The sequence below is a fragment of the Artemia sp. Qi Xiang Cuo genome, chromosome 3 (genome assembly GCF_049724085.1).
Source record: "Artemia sp. Qi Xiang Cuo chromosome 3, ASM4972408v1, whole genome shotgun sequence".
Classification (NCBI taxonomy): Eukaryota; Metazoa; Arthropoda; class Branchiopoda; order Anostraca; family Artemiidae; genus Artemia; species Artemia sp. Qi Xiang Cuo.
In genome coordinates, this window is record NC_142796.1 from 69,255,113 (window position 1) to 69,273,347 (window position 18,235).

The window sequence follows — 18,235 nt, forward strand, 5'->3', positions numbered from 1 at the left end:
AAGGTTGCTGCAAATGGGAAATACAGGACAAGATATACGTATCTTAACTGACAATCAAGCATGCTTAAATGCTCTTTAGAATGTAAAGAGCTGACAAAAGGGAGAATTGGAATGCTACGAAGTCCTGAATAGCTTGGAATCCATAGAAAACAAAACATCCCTGATGTGGGTCCCATGGCGCTCTGGAACAAAGGGCTATGAGATGGCAGGTGAAGCAGCTAAGATTGGGACATCATTGAGATGCCATGGTCTAGAGCCTTTCATGCCAACTTCTCAGAGTTGCTCGCAGATGGTTGTGAGGAGTTGGACAAACAAGAGAGCAGAACAAAATTGAAATAGGAAGGTGGGATGTAACGAAAGAAAGGAATTGTTCTCAAAGCTTCAACCCTTCTAACTAAATATTTTCTATTACTGACAAGGTCTGAGACATTAATTGTTATTAAAACTATAAAAGGAATTGTAAATTTTGGGAAATATATTTACCGAGTAGGGAAGGCCAAACTCTATTATGGCAAAAGGGCGAGATGGACGCTGTATAAACAAGAAGGCATTTAATAAGGGAATATCCAGCTAGGATTAGTCACCGGCTTGTGATACTTTATATTGTCATCATTAAGCTAGAGGATATAATAAGCGAAAGAGAAAACCGACAGCTGGCAAAAAATATAGCAAGGGTGGGGAGACCGAACCCATGTTCGACCCACCAGCCACAAATTGAGCATAGTTCCGGGGCGAGGAGGTAATGGGCCTTGAGAGGCTTGAGACTGGATCCAGTGATAGTGGATCCCCCACTTTTTATAATAATAATAATAATAACATCACAGATTAAGCCTCAAAAGAGAATTTTGGTGGAATTCTACTCTTCATCTGAAGAACTTGTGGATCTTACTGAAGCAGATAAACATGTGAGAAAACGACCTGACTTATACTTAAGCGAACGAAACATCAAGAGCTAATAGATTAAAGTGAAGAACCAAGTCCAGTTTTGAAAATGATCAAACCGAGACTTAATTTTGCTTCTTTTTTTTGTTCAATACAAACCAAATTGCCTTCATATTATGCATCCATATAAATTTTAGTCATAAAAATAGGTTTTTCGGCAGCTTGGCAGTTGCGTACCATGCCTATGTTCCATTAAAAATTGTTTTCAACGCTCTATGCTCCTTAGTCTTGACTTGAGTCAATGGGAGATTCATTAGTGTAGGATTAGGACCAAATAAGATGTGCATCAATATGCATAATTTCCCATTGCTCTTGGTTCAATTTTTAAAATTTAACAAAAAAATAAGTAACACTGGGTTTTAAAGAATTAAGAGAACTTCTCAGAAAATAAAGCAGACATCTTAAAGAGGCTTTTTTCACGTTTAGCGAGTCCTTTACTTTTCAATTTTCAGAAGGTTATAAAACTTTCAAGTTTCTCCCTCAACAGTACAATCTGAAAACAAAAATTAATAAGGTCCATTGCTTGAAAAGATGGGCTGTAGGAAAATGGGTTTCATTGAGTTCAACGACAGGTATCATGAAAGCCCGGATGGAGTAGAACGCTACCATTTATTGAAATGCGAGCTTGATCCTACCGATGGCTAGGCATCGTTGCTTGTGTCACATTCTCCTCAAATTTACATTTGCAGATTAAGTAGTGCGTAGTTTCAGAGTTCCAAAGGATCTTAATGGACTCGTCAGTTTATTTGGAATTGAGCAATGCGTCACTCATCGTGTTTAGAACAAGTATGAAACTCCTTCTTGATAGAAAATATCACCGTCGGAGACTGGCGCGCCATCGGAGAAAATCGGCATTACGCCACTGTTTTCGCTTAGGCGCAGCTGATCTCCGCCGTAAAGAAAACCGATAGGGTGTCATAAACTGGAAGAGAGGCCATAAATGAAATTTATTATGTCCACAATTGTCTTTTAAAGATACATTTACGATCTATGGTTGTGTTTGTTCTAGAATCTGCAAGTGATCAAAAGTATTGACATCTATTATAAACTTTAATGTTTGCTTCAAAGGGCTTCAGAGAAGAAAAACTGAAAATTTCTAACAAAAATAAAGGGCCATATAGACGAATTGTTTGAAGCTAAACCTAACAGTAAGCAATGATACGACCATTATGTTGATGTTTATTTTGGTTTGTAGGCCTATAGTGTTCTAAGTTTTAATGTAAAATGTGCTTGTTTTACCAGTAATCCTGGTAGAAAATTCCTTTTCTGAACTAGCCTAGTGATTAGGCTATTAGATATGGATTGTGCATTGAATGGAAATTCAGTGGTGTAATTCTTTTTTACTATCTGATTTCGGTAAAATTCTACTTTAGTTACTTTTGGCTATCTTGGAAAGGGGTTGGGTTTGGAAAATGAAACTTTAAGGGATGGATGTACTTTGAAGTACCTACCTCCACTCATCCCCACCCCCTCTATATAATGGTAAATTACTGCACATTACTAGTTGTTTTAGCTCATATTTCATCCTATATTACATCATAATTATAAATCACTGCTTACCTTACACAACTTCAGCTTTTAACCTTGTTCATTAAAATATATTCTAAAATCCTATTTCCATTAGGCCTATAAGCCATTTAATTTTCAGTCAATATCTACGAAATCATTATTGAGTTAGGAATAAAGTGAATACACTATTTGATGCCTTTTTTAATGCATATTATAAATAAAATCTGCGTTTATATTGTAAATTAATTTCAGTCCCCCCCCCCCTATATCGGCGATACCTCCCCTACCCCTCTATTGACATAGATAGGGGGGGGGCTGAAACTCATTTCCAATAGAAATGCTTATTATATTCGTAATCAGCATAAAAAAAGGCATCAAATAGTGTATTCACTTTTGTCCTAACTCAATAATATGATTTTGTAGATATTGACCTAATTTCCTACCCATGCTGACTTTTGTTACAGTATAATGAAACTGGGTTTGTTTTGATGTCACAACTTTGCTTATCATATAACCCCTTACCCTTAAGGGTAGCATGCTGGTGTCAAACAACTCTGTGTTGATAAGCCATTTAAACTTTATTAATTAGGGAAAGAATTTGACCAGAGATAGACAAGTAAAAATAAACAAATCGTTTTTAAAGGACAAATTATGTCATGGGAAGATGTTTTTGAAATCCCCCTTCCACCCAAACTCAAAATTTTCTAAAATTCTACTTTAGAAGCTTTTAAAATATTTCTAAAGCACTAAAATATAGAGTGCAAAAAACATCAGAATTGACTTCAGAGGACATGTTATATCACGGGAAGAGGTTTTTGAAATCCCCCTTCCCCGCAAACTCAAAATTTTACAAAATTTTAATTTAGAAACTTTTTTAAATATTTCTAATGCGCTGAGACATAGAGCATTACAAACACCATAATCACTTCTATAGGGCATAGCATGGAATGTAAAAATTTTTTAGTAATCCCCCTTCCCCCCAAAACCAAAAATTTCAAAGACTCTACTTTAGAAGCCTTTTTAAACATTTCTAAACCACTAGGAGATAGGGTACTACCAACATCAGAATTGAATTTATAGGACAAACTATGGTTTGGGATGTTGTATCTGAAATCCCCCTATCCCCCAAACTCAAACATCAGAATTGACTTCAGAGGACAATTTATGTCATGGGAAGATGTTCTTGAAATCCCCCTTCCCCCTAAACTCAAAATTTTCCAAAATTCTACTTTAGAAACTTTTAAGATATTTCTAAAGCACTAAAAGATAGAGTGCTAAAAACATCAGAATCAACTTCAGAGGACACGTTATATCACAGGAAGAGGTTTTTGAAATCCCCCTTCCCCCCAAACTCAAAATTTTCTAAATTTTCCAAAATTCTACTTTAGAAGCTTTTTTAAATATTTGTAAAGCGCTAAGACATAGAGCACTACAAACATCAGAATTGACTTTGGAGGACAATTTATGTCATGGGAAGATGTTTTTGAAATCCCCCTTTGCCCCAAACTCAAAATTTTCCAAAATTCTACTTTAGAAGCTTTTTTAAATATTTGTAAAGTGCTAAGCCCCAAACTCAAAATTTTCCAAATTCTACTTTAGAAGCTTTTTAAATATTTCTAAAACACTAAAAGATAGAGTGCTAAAACATCAGAATTGACTTTAGAGGACACTTTATGTCATGGGAAGAGGTTTTTGAAATCCCCCTTCCCCCCAAACTCAAAATTTTCCAAAATTCTACTTAAGAAGCTTTTTAAATATTTCTAAAGCACTAATAGATAGAGCTCTACAAATATCAGAATCGACTTCAGAGGACAAATTATATTTTGGGAAGATGTTTTTGAAATCCCCCTTTCCCCCCAAACTCAAAATTTTACTTTAGAAGCTTTTTTAAATATTTGTAAAGTGCTAAGACATAGAGCACTACAAACATCAGAATCAACTTTAGAGGCCAAATTAATTCTACAATAATTCCCCCTTCCCTCCAAACTCAAAATTTTCCAAAATTCCACTTTAGAAGCTTTTTAAATATTTCTAAAGTGCTAAGACATAGAGTGCTACAAACATCAGAATCAACTTTAGAGGACAAGTTATGTCATGGGAAGATGTTTTTGTAATACCCATTCAAGTTATGTCATGGGAAGACGTTTTTGTAATACCCATTACCCATTGAAATTTTGACAAAACAACATTTTACCTTAATTGTCAGTTATCAGTTTCTTTTTCTCTGGATTTAGTTCTGAAAACGTAATTTCAGTTATTTGAGCAGAATTTTAAGCCATATCAATGTTACAAGTTAAGTCATGGGAAGATGTTTTTGAAATACCATTACCCATTGAAATTTTAACAAAACAACATTTTACCTTAATTTTCAGTTATCAGTTGCTTTTTCTCTGGCTCTAGTTCTGAAAATCATATGAGCAGAATTTTAAGCCATATAAATGTTTTATTTCCAAAATTTAGGTAATGTTTTTGCATATATTTAAAACCTTATAAGTTTGGATTGAGCAAAGTTTTGAAGCTGAAAACAATTTTGTTGTGCTTCATGTAAACAGAAGATCTATTTTGCAAGGTTCTGTTGCTATAACTCACAAAGTTTTTGAAATCCCCCTTACCATTCATCCCATTCCCCCTTCATACTCTAAAATCTGGTTGATAATTTGAAATTTGAAAAGCCTTATTTTCCATGGGGGTATTTTTTTTTTGGGGGGGGGAGGGGGGATATTCTGTGAGGATATTTTTTGCAGGGATGTATTTTCGGGGGGGGGGATTTCCAGCGAGTATTCACCAAGAACCACAAATTGGATGGTATGAGTTTTATTAAAGTCTTTGACTTTTAGGGGTTGTTTTCCCCTTTTACAAAACTCAGACAAATTTTTTAGACAGGCAAATTATCAACCAGATTTTAGAGCATGATTCTGGTGGAACACGTTGCAACAAAATGGTCAGCTTAGATTAGTATAAGCAGGGGCACAGCAAGCAGGTTGCTGACCACCGCCCCCCCCCCCCCCCTCCCCCCGCTATCAAATCCCCTTGCAGCTAACCTTTGCACCCTTGAAGAAAATTTTTATATAAGTTCCAGCATTTTTTACATATTTTAAATCAGGGGTGTAAAAAAGAAAAGCAAAATTTTTCAACATTATAGGATTAAGCTATTTGAATATGTTTTATGTGGGGTAAAATTCTACTTTAGCTACTTTTGGCTATCTTAGAAAGGGTTTACGTTAGAAAAATGGTACTTTCAGGGATGGGTATACAGGCTAAAGTATGGCCTGGGAAGGTATTTTGGAGCACGTACCTCCACTCCTCCCTCTAGAGGGCCCTGACCTTTGGTGACCTTTAAAAATTTGTGTGTTACAAAAATGAAACCTTGCAAAATAGATCTACTGCTTAAATGAAGTACAACAAAATTGTTTTCAGTTTCACAACTTTGCTCAATCCCAGTTTCAAAGCTTTTAAAGATATGCAAGTACATTTCCTAAATTTTGAGGAAAAAAACATTGATATGGCTTAAAATTCTACTCAAATAACAGGAATTGCATTTTTAGAACTTCAGCCAGAGAAGAAAAAAAATGATTTCTGAAAATTAAGGTAAACTGTTGTCTTGTCAAAATTTCAATAGGTAAGACCTGGTCATGTAGGCAAAATTTCAGGACCCTCTAGAGGGAGGAGTGGAAGTGGGCTAGGTACTTCAAAATAGCTTCCTATGACATACTTTAGCCTGTAGACCCATCCCTGAAAGTTTTATTTTTCTAACTGAACCCTAACTCAAGATAGCCAAAAGTAGCCAAAATAGCATAAAGTAGAATTTTACCAAGAAAAGTATTTTCAGCTTCACAGCTTTGATACACCCCATTTTATGAGGTTTCAAAGATTACTTTGTTAAGTTCAAACTTACTTCTATAGTCAGAATTACATCCTGAATCCAAATTAAAAGTTCATTTGTATTGGAAATGAACTATCCCCCCCTTCCTAATCTGTAAATATGTACCCTAAATTGGTATAAATAAGTAAGTTTTATTCTACTAAAAGCCCTAAGGCCCTGGCAGTACAAAACAAAAACAATTTTTTGTATAACATAAACATAACACTATCCTCACATATCAGAAAGAGAAATCTCAAATTACAAAACAAGGCGAAACTCAAATTACAAAAATCTACTTCTATGCTCCATTGCCAACCTGAGAATTTGTCCTAAAATTTTGATACTTTCAAAACAATCATCTCTTGTTAAATTCACCAGCCATTTCTCATCACACTCAGACTCTTCATATACAAGGGTTGTTTTTTAAGTAAGTACCGTTTTGGAATTAAAAAAGATGTGCAAAGATATCACAATAATTTTATTTTAACATGAAATCCTGTACCTTAATCTACTTTTCTACATAATTTCCATGAATATTGAGGCACTTGTCATAACGTGGCACCAGTTTTTGAATACCCTCCTCATAGAATTCTCCCACCTGACTTGTTAACCACTGTATCACAACTGTTTTGACTTCGTTATCATCTTGAAGATGCTGACCGCACAGGTGTTTCTTCAAGTGCAGGAACAAATGGTAGTTGTTGGGCGCCAGATCAGGGTTGTATGGAGGATGATCTAGAATTTCCCATTTAAAAGATTTGATGAGATCTTTGGTCCAAATACCCACATGTGGACGGGCATTGTCATGCAGCAAAATGATGTGCTTACTCAACTTGCCACGTCTTTTGTTCTGCATTGCATGTCTCACAATAAAACGCTGCATTGATTGTCTTATTACAAGGCAGAAACTCCACTAGCAATACTCCTTTTTTGTCCCAAAAAACTGTGCCCATGATTTTCCGGGCAGAAATTGTTTGCTTTAATTTCACTTTTTTGGGTGATGATGAATGTTGCCATTCCATGGATTGTTGTTTTGATTCTGGTGTGACGTAGGCCACCCATGTTTCATCACCAGCAACAATTTGGTCTAAAAAATCTTCACCTTCATTGTGGTACTGCTCAAGGAAAGTTAATGCACTGCCTAAACGTTGGGTTTTGTGCAAATCCGTCAACATTTTTGGAACCCAACATGGACACAATTTCTGGTAAGTCAAGTTCTCAGTCACAATGCAATACAAAACACTACGAGAATATTGAGGAAACCAGTCGCACATTGATGAAATTGTAAAGCATCTGTTTTCTCTCACTTTTTCTTCCACTTTTTGCACCAAATCTTCATTAAAGACCAAAGGATGCCCACTCTGTTCTTCATCATGCACATTTGTGCGGCCATCTTTAAATGCTCTCACCCATTTCCTTACCGTTCCATCACTCATAATGTTTTGTCCGTAAACTTCACAGATCTCACAATGAATATTGATCGGTTTTATGCCTTTAGCACTAAGAAATTGTATAACCGCCCGTACTTCACAATTGGCAGGACTCATGATTGTCGGAGGCATCTTAAACACTCAGTAAACAACGTATACAATTAAGAATCAGACTGTAATGGCGTCAGTGCGTAGACAAGAGATGTAGGTAACCAGCACACATGCGCAGAACAACAACCTTAGCGCTGTGGCGGCAGAATTGCAAAACAGTACTTACTTAAAAAACATGCCTTGTACTTCATCTCTCAACTCACTCAATTCTACACACTCATACATCACATGACCCACACCCTCATCCATACTCGGCTGAAATGGAGGCACAGATTGGCTGAAGTGGAGGTCTACTGTTGCTGTGTTATATGCCTCTAGGTTGAAGTAAGTAAGAACTAAGTAAGTGGAAGTAAGTAAGATCATTAACAATGCATGCTAGATCTCTCTACTTACAGACAGATTGTTTAAAGTGCCTTTAAATTTTACCAAATGGTAGAGCATTGGCAGTAAGTACTGCACCTAGTAACAGTAAAGAATATCTGGGATGTAAAAGAGGTCTATTGTCGTCTACTATTAGACAAAAGTGGCCAAATCTTACCATTAATTAAATTGAATTTATGTGTGGACTCCTGTGATGATAGATCTGCAAGGTATGATTTATTCAAAAGCTGTCTCTTGAGGGACAAAATCTCTTAATTTTGCTTGAAAAAATGCCTCTCCTGGATTTTTTAATATTCTCAGATTTATTCTCTGGATATTCTTTTGATATTGATTGAAGATTAGGAAAAATTTGTCTCAGATTTTTAAATTCAAAATGTAGAAAGCTCCCATTCTGTCCAACTTGAATATTTTGCTCTATAATGCTTAAAAGAAAAGAAAAAGAGAGCTCTGGCAAAATTATTTAATTGACAAAAACTCTGATTCTTGGTCATCATTGTGTTTTATCCTATTTCACCTATAAACTTTCATTATAACAGGATAAGGCATAACTTCTCAATGCAGTGTTTGTACCAGTTTCATCAAAACATCTAGGTGTGATCCCAATTTGTGAATCCAACAGGGATTTTTTCCTTTTGACCAAATTTGGCAGCAGTGATGTCAATTCCTGGAATTGTTATTTAGTTGTCTTTGCAACTTGTTCATAGCGTTTGAGCAGGAATCTAAGCCATGTATGTGGATTTATTTGAAGTTAAAGCCTATTTTCATATAATCCTTTTGTCTTTACATACAGGGAAAGAATAGGGTATGAGATTGAAAATATTCTACAGACCAAAGAGTTATAAATCCATTTCTGAAGTTGCTATTCATTAGTATAACATTTCTGCAGATTCATTTGATAAAATTCAAAAAGTTTGGTAAATAACAATTTGGAAAAATTTAACACAATTATTTCCAAGAAATCAAGGAAGAGATACAAAACTTTCATGTCTGGCTTTATAGAGATGATTTACCTTCTGCACTATTCAAATCTTAAATGATCTCTAAGAAGTTTATTTTCAGAGTTAAAACAGTTTTGTTTTTGGTTCTTATTTGTGCTATTTTATTAGTCTAGAAGAAACATTTTTCCTTTGGAATATTTAAACATCAGAGGAATTTGTTTTTCACTAATAATTATCCAATAAAAACTTCTAATTTCTATTTCTTTTTGTCAACATGCTAATTACTATTATTGACACAAATGTAAGGTTATGCTGCTCTATAACACATTTTTTACTGAAATTTGTATAGTGAAGCTAAACTTACTGGTATTTAAATCCAGGAGATATATAGGCAGCCCCCCCCCCCCAACCAATCCTAATGCTTCTGTCAATTTGTGTATGGTATTTTACTTCATTCTTTTCTATACATTTTTGTGTGAAAATTTTGCTTTTTACTTGCTAATTTGGATTCTCAAGTTATTGCCTACTACATTTTTCAGGTCATTTTAGGATTTTATGGAAAGAAATAAGTCAAGTGAATAGTGCATATAATATTTCCTTTGTGTGTACTAAAGTTTTATCTTGGGGTGAAGATAAAACCTTCTTTATCTTGGGGTCTTTGATTCCTTAAGGAAACCAAGTTTTTTATGTCTATTTTATAGGTTCTGTATCAGTTGCTTCTATATTGTTACACAATTCATTCTTAGACATTGTAACACATCATACTTGAAGATTGAATAGAATATAGAAGTCAGGACAAGATTTTCCAGATGGTAAGTCAGTTGTTCTTATAAATTTATGTATACTCACATATCAGTGCCCTTCCCCCCAACTTTGACCAAAGGACCTCATGCCACTCAAGGAAAAATGGGAAACTAGTTCCCTAAAGTTATTTCCTCCCCCTCCTTTCAAAATTTTGGCTGTGTGTATCTATAAATGCATATTTGGTATGGGATGTGTTTGAATATGAATATTATTCACACCCTGCTGTCTGGATTTTTGTTTTCATTTTCGTCATGTTTGTGTGCCTTCTTTTTGCTGGGGAGGAGAGTGGTCAGGTTCTCAAGCAATCATCAATAGTTTGAATCCTTATTCCCATTTTGTTCATGTATATTAAATTGTTCAGTTTTTTAATTGAACTTGTGTAGTATAAAAGGTACAATATGTTGCTATTCTCCTGATGTTGATGATTTCATAAGTCTGATTAGTTTAAACACCAGCTTATTAATTTTTTATATATATATACATTTCCTCTGCTAAGGGCCAAAATCTGTATAGTTCTATTAGTGAGCAATGTCTTGCCAATAAATACTGGAAAGAAACCTGTTCATTTTTAAGAGGCTATTGAGTCATAAGGGGACTATGTTAGATCAAAATGGTGTGTTCTCTAGAAGTTCCTTCTCATTTAACCCTTTACCCACAAAAATGGATATATATATATATATGTATGTACAAATGATTAAAATGCTAAACCAAATAATTATGTAAAAAAAAAAAGGTTGAACCAATCATCTGAGGAAAACTTTTTTTTTTCAATGGCAATCTGTGTTTGAGTTTGACTTCAGTCCTTCTAATATGGTGTTAGTCAAATTAGCCAATTTGCTTTTTTTGGTGCTTTCCCTATGATGATACAAAGTTTAGAGTCAGTCAATGTTTTGAGGCTAACCCTAAAAAGTGGAGTCTAATGGTTTTTCTTCTAAGTAACTCTTATCTTCTTTTTCTTTGTCAAGAAGCACTTTGAATCTATTGTTAGGGGTCCTTGTGGCTTCAAAGTTGGCTGATGCTCCTCCATGGCATTGGTTTTTATTCCTCCAATGGGAGAAAGAAAATTACTCTGACTTTTTCATAAGGGCAAAACAAGTGAAGCATGGGGTCCTGCTACCTTTTCCCTACAATTTTTTTGTCGAGCTGTGTGAAGGTTTATTCAAATGTTAATTTGAGAGAGAAAATTTTGGATTGTCATGTTTTTTGTTCATATCATTTTTCTTTTCATTTTGTATCATGTTATTTTTCTGTGTTATTTAATTTTGGTTTATAATCCAGATTTGAACCAAAAGAACTAAGAAGTTTAGTTTTGTCTATGTTTTCCTACTAAAAATTGAATTAAAAATTACCCCAACATTGTGTATCTTTTACAACCGCCCCCTGTGATGTACAGTCTTTACATAAGTTACACATTTTTGCTGGTTTCTCCTTAAAAAAAAAAAAATATTTAAGTCTTTTTTTGTATGGAATTTTCAACCAGCTCATGCAACTGTAATATTAGGAAAAATGGATATTTTGCATAGTGTACTTTGGTGTGCTTTTTCTTCTGTACTAATGTGTCTTTTGCTGCTTTGCAACGCCAGAACAAAATTCTAGGAAAGAGATGGCAGATATCGTGTTGCTGAGGCAAGGGCGTCAGAAGAAAGAAAGGCTGACAGAGGTAGCTACAGGAGTGAAAGGCCAAAATATCGTGACAGGTGATTTGGATTTTTATTTGTTTTAATATATTCCTACGTACTGTGTTTTGTAGGGAAGTGGTGTGATTTTGTAGAATGCAGGCTATTTTTCAGAAAAGATTTGCTGGGGAATAGAGATTCAAATTATTAAAATTATTTGGTGGATCCAAAAAAAAGCAAATCTGGAAAAGCTATGTTTCCTGAAAAATAAGCAGAACATCTAGAAACTAGTCTTATCTTTGAGGAAGATTAGATAAATATAGGGGGAAAACGAGGAAAACTTGCAGCCAGTGAAAACAAGAAAACATTGCAAATATTTTGGCTGAGAGCTGTGTTCCTCAGATAAAATAAGGTTGTTTATGGTTTGTTTGTGGCACTGAGGGATTCAAAGTGGTTTTTTGAAAACTTTTGTGCATTGTGTTTTCCTAACAGACCTTAGTATATGGGAATATAGGGCTTTATTTTTTATTATTCATTGTTAAGTAATCAACTATTAAGACTATAACATTGATCAATTACAAAGCTTTTTCCAAAAATAAGTTTTTCCAAGAAAAGTAAAGAGCAGAACTAAAACATAAAACGAGCAGACTTCTTTTAGGTTTTAACATCTTACTTGACTTTTTTTGAAGAGCTGATTTTAAGATAAGTTTTTTCTTTTTTAATCAATGTACAATCGTTTTTATTAACATGGGTTATTCTTATGTTAAGTGCATGAACTCGTATTAACTTCTTGTTTTAATTTTTGCTGTAGAACTATAATATTGGTTGCAATTTGGAGTAAATGCAGAATTAGTCCCTACTTTGAAACTTAGAATCCTACTAGCCAAGGCTGCACTTAGGGTAGGGGTGTTACTGGATTTGACCCCCCCCCCTAATTCTTTGGCCAGCTCGCAAAAAAGAAACAAAAATACATATAAACAAAGTTTCGATTTGTTTTACACATTTTTTTGTCCTAATAATCCTTCTCTCGCTTTAATGAGCCTTTGTTTTTATGCTTGATCTGTTGCTTTGGGTTTTGCAAGACAGAGGAATCATGCTCCATTTTTGGAACTAGCAGGATCTTAGAGTATCTATCTTTACTTTGAAGTGTTTCCAATATGTGATTCTAACCAGGGTGCAGACACAGTGGTCTGATAATGTGTCAAGTAGGGATGATGATGTAAACTTTCTTTGTTCACTTCTCTGTGAATTATCTACTTCTCTGTACAGTGAGACTTCTTCTCTTTAGGGCCTTATGGTAGCATTGGCCTATTATCTGGGTTCTACCGGTGGAGGATGTCTAGAACCTCTAACCATCACATAGTTTATGTTTAGAGTATAAAATGTTTATTCATTCATATAATACAGTGAATGTACATATGGCGAGGACAGATACAGAATTCGAACTGACTCAAATAATCTAAATTGGTAACTTATATTCAGCACAATATGCAGATACACATACACATCCGGACATTTGACAGAACTGTAAACTTCTGATAAAGAGAATTCGGGTTGGGTTGTTGACCATTGAGTTTCTTCCAGATAGGAAATATTATTGCTTTATTCTAAGGAGCGGGGTTGTTGATTGTTGATAATTTACAATGTTTGTATTTTAGATAGTGGGGTTATTCTGGGTTCAAGTGACTTTGGGAAGGATTATACATATGAATTTCTGACATATACTTAGAATTTTAATTATTGATTTTAACCAAGAAAAACCTACTTCCAAAGTTTACAGATTTTCCCCGGGGTTTTCAAAATCTTTTTTTTTCAAAAAAAACGATTTTCTATCCTCAAACAAAGGTACACTTAACAAGAACATAAAATAAAATACTGACACTAAAACTGAATCAACAAGACCCAAGAAAATATTTTCCCAATTGGCACTTTCATTTCACTTTATATTGTCATGCTAAGTTCGCATAAAATTCGCATAGCTACACCTAATATAAAAATTTGCACATCGTCAGAATATCTTTTAAAAAAAATTAAGTTTGAACAGAACACTAAAACAAAAATGATAATCTTCAATAGAAACACAATAAGATTTTCTTTTACTTTCCTTTTACCAAAGCTTTAATTCTTTTTTTCCAAATTATTCGGTTATTTTACTATCCATAAGATATCAAAAGGAAGTAAATACATCATTTGAAAAAGGTTTTTCAAACATCTTTCGCTTGTCATTTTTATCTTTCTATTTTTCCTATTTCAAAGAAAGCATTTCTCCTGTCCAGTTAATCAGCATAAAAATCAGCTACATCCTCATTTTGACTTAACATCAATTCCCAACACCGTTTGTACTGCAATAACATACTAATCTTTACAATCATCTTACTCTTCTTATCTCTATAATTGTTTCAATACTCTCTATAATAACCTGGAGGTTTATTTCTTGTTTTCCTATTGCTTCTCCTAAGACTACTTGATTCTCCACTCGAGCCTGCCTTAACCTCTATTTCCCCTTTATCTACTTCTACACTAACTAGACTAGGCTCCATTTGAACCTCATGTTGTTCGCTAGAAACGGAGCTATCCTCCATTATTTCTGAAGTTACTACTGGAGTTTCCACTGGAAGCTGGTATACAGATGATGTTGAATCGATTCTCCTATGCCCACGATTCTCTAACTCCAATTCTACGATACTTGATTCCTCCGATATTGATTTATTTGTTATTACTGGTTGCTCAAGACAATTTTGAACAACCAAAAGTTTCTCACCCGGACGTTGACGTAAGCTATAACCGTTGCTGCTTTTCTCTTCGTCTTTAGATTTTACTTTACTACTAGCAATATTAGATATATTAATCATATCAATTTTCTCCTGAAAAATAGGATTTAAACTTTAGAAAGTTTCTGAATCCTTTATAGGCTTTATCAGACGACCCTTTACTGTTCTTCTTACAGAAGTCCCTGAAAGTTCTTGTACCAAGAATGGGGAATCTTTTGAAACTTCTAAAATTATATAAGGTCCACGAAATTTAAGCTTTAAACCCTTTATTTCCCTTGGATTCGGAGCTTTATCTTGGTCATAAACTACGTCCCCTTGTCGAAAAACTGGTAGTACTTCAACATTTTTATTATATTGTATTCTTTGAGATTTTCTATGTTTTCCTATTTGTTCATCATAAATCCTGTAAATCGTGAATAAATTCCTAACTAAATTAACCATATAATCCTCATAATTGTTAAAATAGTCAATTGAAGGCAATGATAGTTGAATATCTAAAAATGAAAGAGGCTGCCTACCAAAAATTACGTGATGTGGTGAATATTTAGTTCTGGAAGAAATAGTAGAATTTAATACATTCTGAACGAAAGGCAAATAAATATCCTAAGAATTGGGATGATTCTGACAATAAGCTTGTAAGTCGGATTTTGTTCCTTCCACTCGATTTTCACTTAACCCAGCCGATTGAAGATTATAAGTTGACAAAAAAGTGTGTACAATTTTTTATTTTTAACAAACCTGTGAAATGAAATTTGAACGGAAAAATTGATGGGACTCAGTGATCAAAATTTCAAAAAGACCAAAGTATTCTATCACTGACTCGCAAAGAAAATTACACATAGCTTCTGCTGTCAACGCCAACTAAAATATGAAAATTTCCGTTTTCAGTAGGCCCACATAATGCGCCCCCCATGGGACTAGCCAAGTCCACCGACAACACACGGAATGGGCATTTCGGCTATTCATTTTTTTCCACCATAGGTCTGACGTTACGATGCCTTATTCTCCCACGCAAACAAAAATTACAGCCCTCGTAACGCTCTCGAACTTTTGCACCACTCTATCAAATACAAAGATACGGCTCACTCGATCTAATGTCTTCTCCATAGACATGTGACCACCAATGAGTAAGTGATCATGAGCCAGTTTTATTGTCGAATCCACTAGGACACTTGGCAAGACTGTTTTAGCTGTTCTAGGGATCCTTTTGTCCTTGCCAACGCCTCCTAGCGAATAACAATACAGAACACCTTTCTTCAGAAACAGGCCGTCAAAAATTTTCAACAGCCAAGACAAAAAATGGTTATCTGTCGTTCCCCTGGCACGGAACTCTTTTCCGCCCTATCAACGTCTGGCACGGACCTATTTTTCACACTGTCTACTATTTTTCTCTCTGGCACGGAGATCTTTTCCACCCTGTCGACTTCTGGCACGCTCTTTTTCGCCCTGTCGACTATTTTCCATGGTACGAAACCTGTAGGGTTTTCGAGGTTCGGTGATCCACCGCCTACCTCTCTCTTCGCCCTTGGGAGCTCAGACCTTCCTTTCCCAGGATCCTCTGAACCCGTTAACCGCTCAGACCTTCCTTTCTCAGGATTTTCTGTACCCGTTAACCGCTGGTCCGTCGGTCGACCGTCGTCCGCCCCTTCACCAGCCTCATCTCTCTCGACACAACGCCTCATTACGTTGGTTCCTAATAAATTCTCAGTTTATCTGGTCCCTCGGTCAACCATAGTTCGCCCCTTCACCAGCCTCCTCTCTCTCGACACAACGCCTCATTACGTCGGTTCCTAATAATAAATTTCTCGTCTCTCTTGATAATATACCTTTCTGGATCAATGCCTTATAAAAAATTCTCAGTTCCTCGTCATAATTTTTTTTCCCTAAAATTTCTGCTTAAATTCCTAATATGATCCCTACATCCTGCACTAAAAAAAAAATCTACCTATCCCCCTGGTCACGTTTTACGTCAGGCCAGTTCTGACGGAGTTCTTCATTCTGTCCTGTTCTAAGAAATTCAGCATCTAGGGCTGCTGATAAAATTCCTGTTTTTCTTCACCAACTGCGTTTTTAATAGCTTCAAAACGCTGCACTCTTTTACACGTTTCATAGAGGGAATTATAATCATCCTGGTGTTCTAATAAATATCTCTTAGTATTTAGCCTCGAACCTTCAAAAAACAATCCAGGCCTATACTATCAGAAAAACCTACTAATACGCCATACCCCAATTGATATGATTTTGTGGCAATCTCCACCCTCTTATAAAACTGATACACTGTTTCATTGGATGATTGCCTCAATTCAGCTAAATCTTTGAATTTCTTTCCAGCTGTCTTTCCTGGTAAATATGCCTGTGTCATTTCCTTTTCAAGTTCCTCTAAATTTATAATATTGGAGGAATCTTTATCCTCAAAAAAATTAAGCAATGGCCCTGTTACTCTAAGCGGTACTGCATCTATCACCTGCGAGTCTGACCAGCCTAGCAATGTTTTTACCCTTCTCAATTGGCTAAAAAAAGTTGTTTTCGCATTCTCAAGAACTGGAATATTTCCCAGGGGATCCATTACTGACCCAATTACTATTTGATTCAAATTCTCCTTTTTGCTCTTATCCTCAATAGGTTTATTTGTTATATCATTCTCAGAATGGTCCCCCATATTTATATTATTTCTTATAGTTGCATTTTCTTTGTCCATTTAATTATCCACTGTAGTCAAAAATTTTACGATTGAAGTGGGATTATAATCCCAACTTGAAGAATCAAAATTCAAAGGGATATTTAAACCTTTACTTCTTATTTCTTTGAAAAAGGATGAAGCAATATCTTTGTCAAATTCAGGATCTGAAGGATCTAAAATTGGAATTGCGCTCATTTTAAACGAGAAAAAAAAATATTAGTAAAACAAATTAATTAATTCAACGCTGTAAAAACAAGGAAAAATCGTTATTCAACACTCCTAACAGATTTCCTACTTGTGTGTGAACTTAAAATGCATGACTTACTTTCGTAAATTTTCCTTTGACGTTCTTCACTTTCTCTCAAAAACTGTAATCCGGAGCGGGAACCTTAATTTGAAGCAGGAACCTGGAACTGAACGGGAACCTGAAACTGAAGCTGGAACCTGGAACCTGGAACTGAAGCTGGAACCTGGAATTGAACGGGAATCTGGAACTGAAGCTGGGACCTGGAACTGAACTGGGACCTGGAACTGAAGCTGGAACCTGGAACTGAACTGGAACCTGGAATTGAAGCTGGAACGACGACACTGTAGGTGACGGGCCTCAAAATAAAATGTTTACTGCAATCTTGTAGTTGACGGGCATCAAAAGTAAATGTTAACTGCAATCTTCTCCGGCAAAAACCACTGCACCACTTTGTAAACTTTCTTTGTTCACTTCTCTGTGAATTATCTACTTCTCTGTACAGTGAGACTTCTTCTTTTTAGGGCCTTACGGTAGCGTTGGCCTAGTATCTGGGTTCTACCGGTGGAGGATGTCTAGAACCTTTAACCATCACATAGTTTATGTTTAGAGCATAAAATGTTTATTTATTCATATAATACAGTGAGTGTACGTATTGCGAGGACAGATACAGAATTTAAACTGACTCAAATAATCAAAATTGGTAACTTATATTCAGCACAATATGCAGATACACATCCACATCCGGGCATTTGACAGAACTGTAAACTTCTGATAAAGAGAATTCGGGTTGGGTTGTTGACCATTGAGTTTCTTCCAGATAGGAAATATTATTGCTTTATTCTAAGAAGTGGGGTCGTTGATTGTTGATAATTTACAATGTTTGTATTTTAGATAGTGGGGTTATTCTGGGTTCAAGTGACTTTGGGAAGGATTATACATATGAA

At 35.3% G+C, this 18,235-nt stretch overlaps 1 protein-coding gene across 1 annotated transcript in view; it reads left to right on the forward strand.

Moving 5' to 3' along the window:
- Positions 1–1,999: 1,999 nt before the first annotated feature.
- The window catches only part of LOC148954471 (uncharacterized), a 53,278-nt gene continuing 37,042 nt past the window's right edge, over positions 2,000–18,235 (forward strand). Inside the window, exons 1-3 of the mRNA XM_089086538.1 lie at positions 2,000–2,090; positions 9,875–9,985; positions 11,574–11,674. Of these exons, the coding sequence (XP_088942664.1) occupies positions 9,983–9,985; positions 11,574–11,674 (104 nt within the window). The 5' untranslated portion in view covers positions 2,000–2,090; positions 9,875–9,982. The remainder of the gene's footprint in view (positions 2,091–9,874; positions 9,986–11,573; positions 11,675–18,235) is intronic.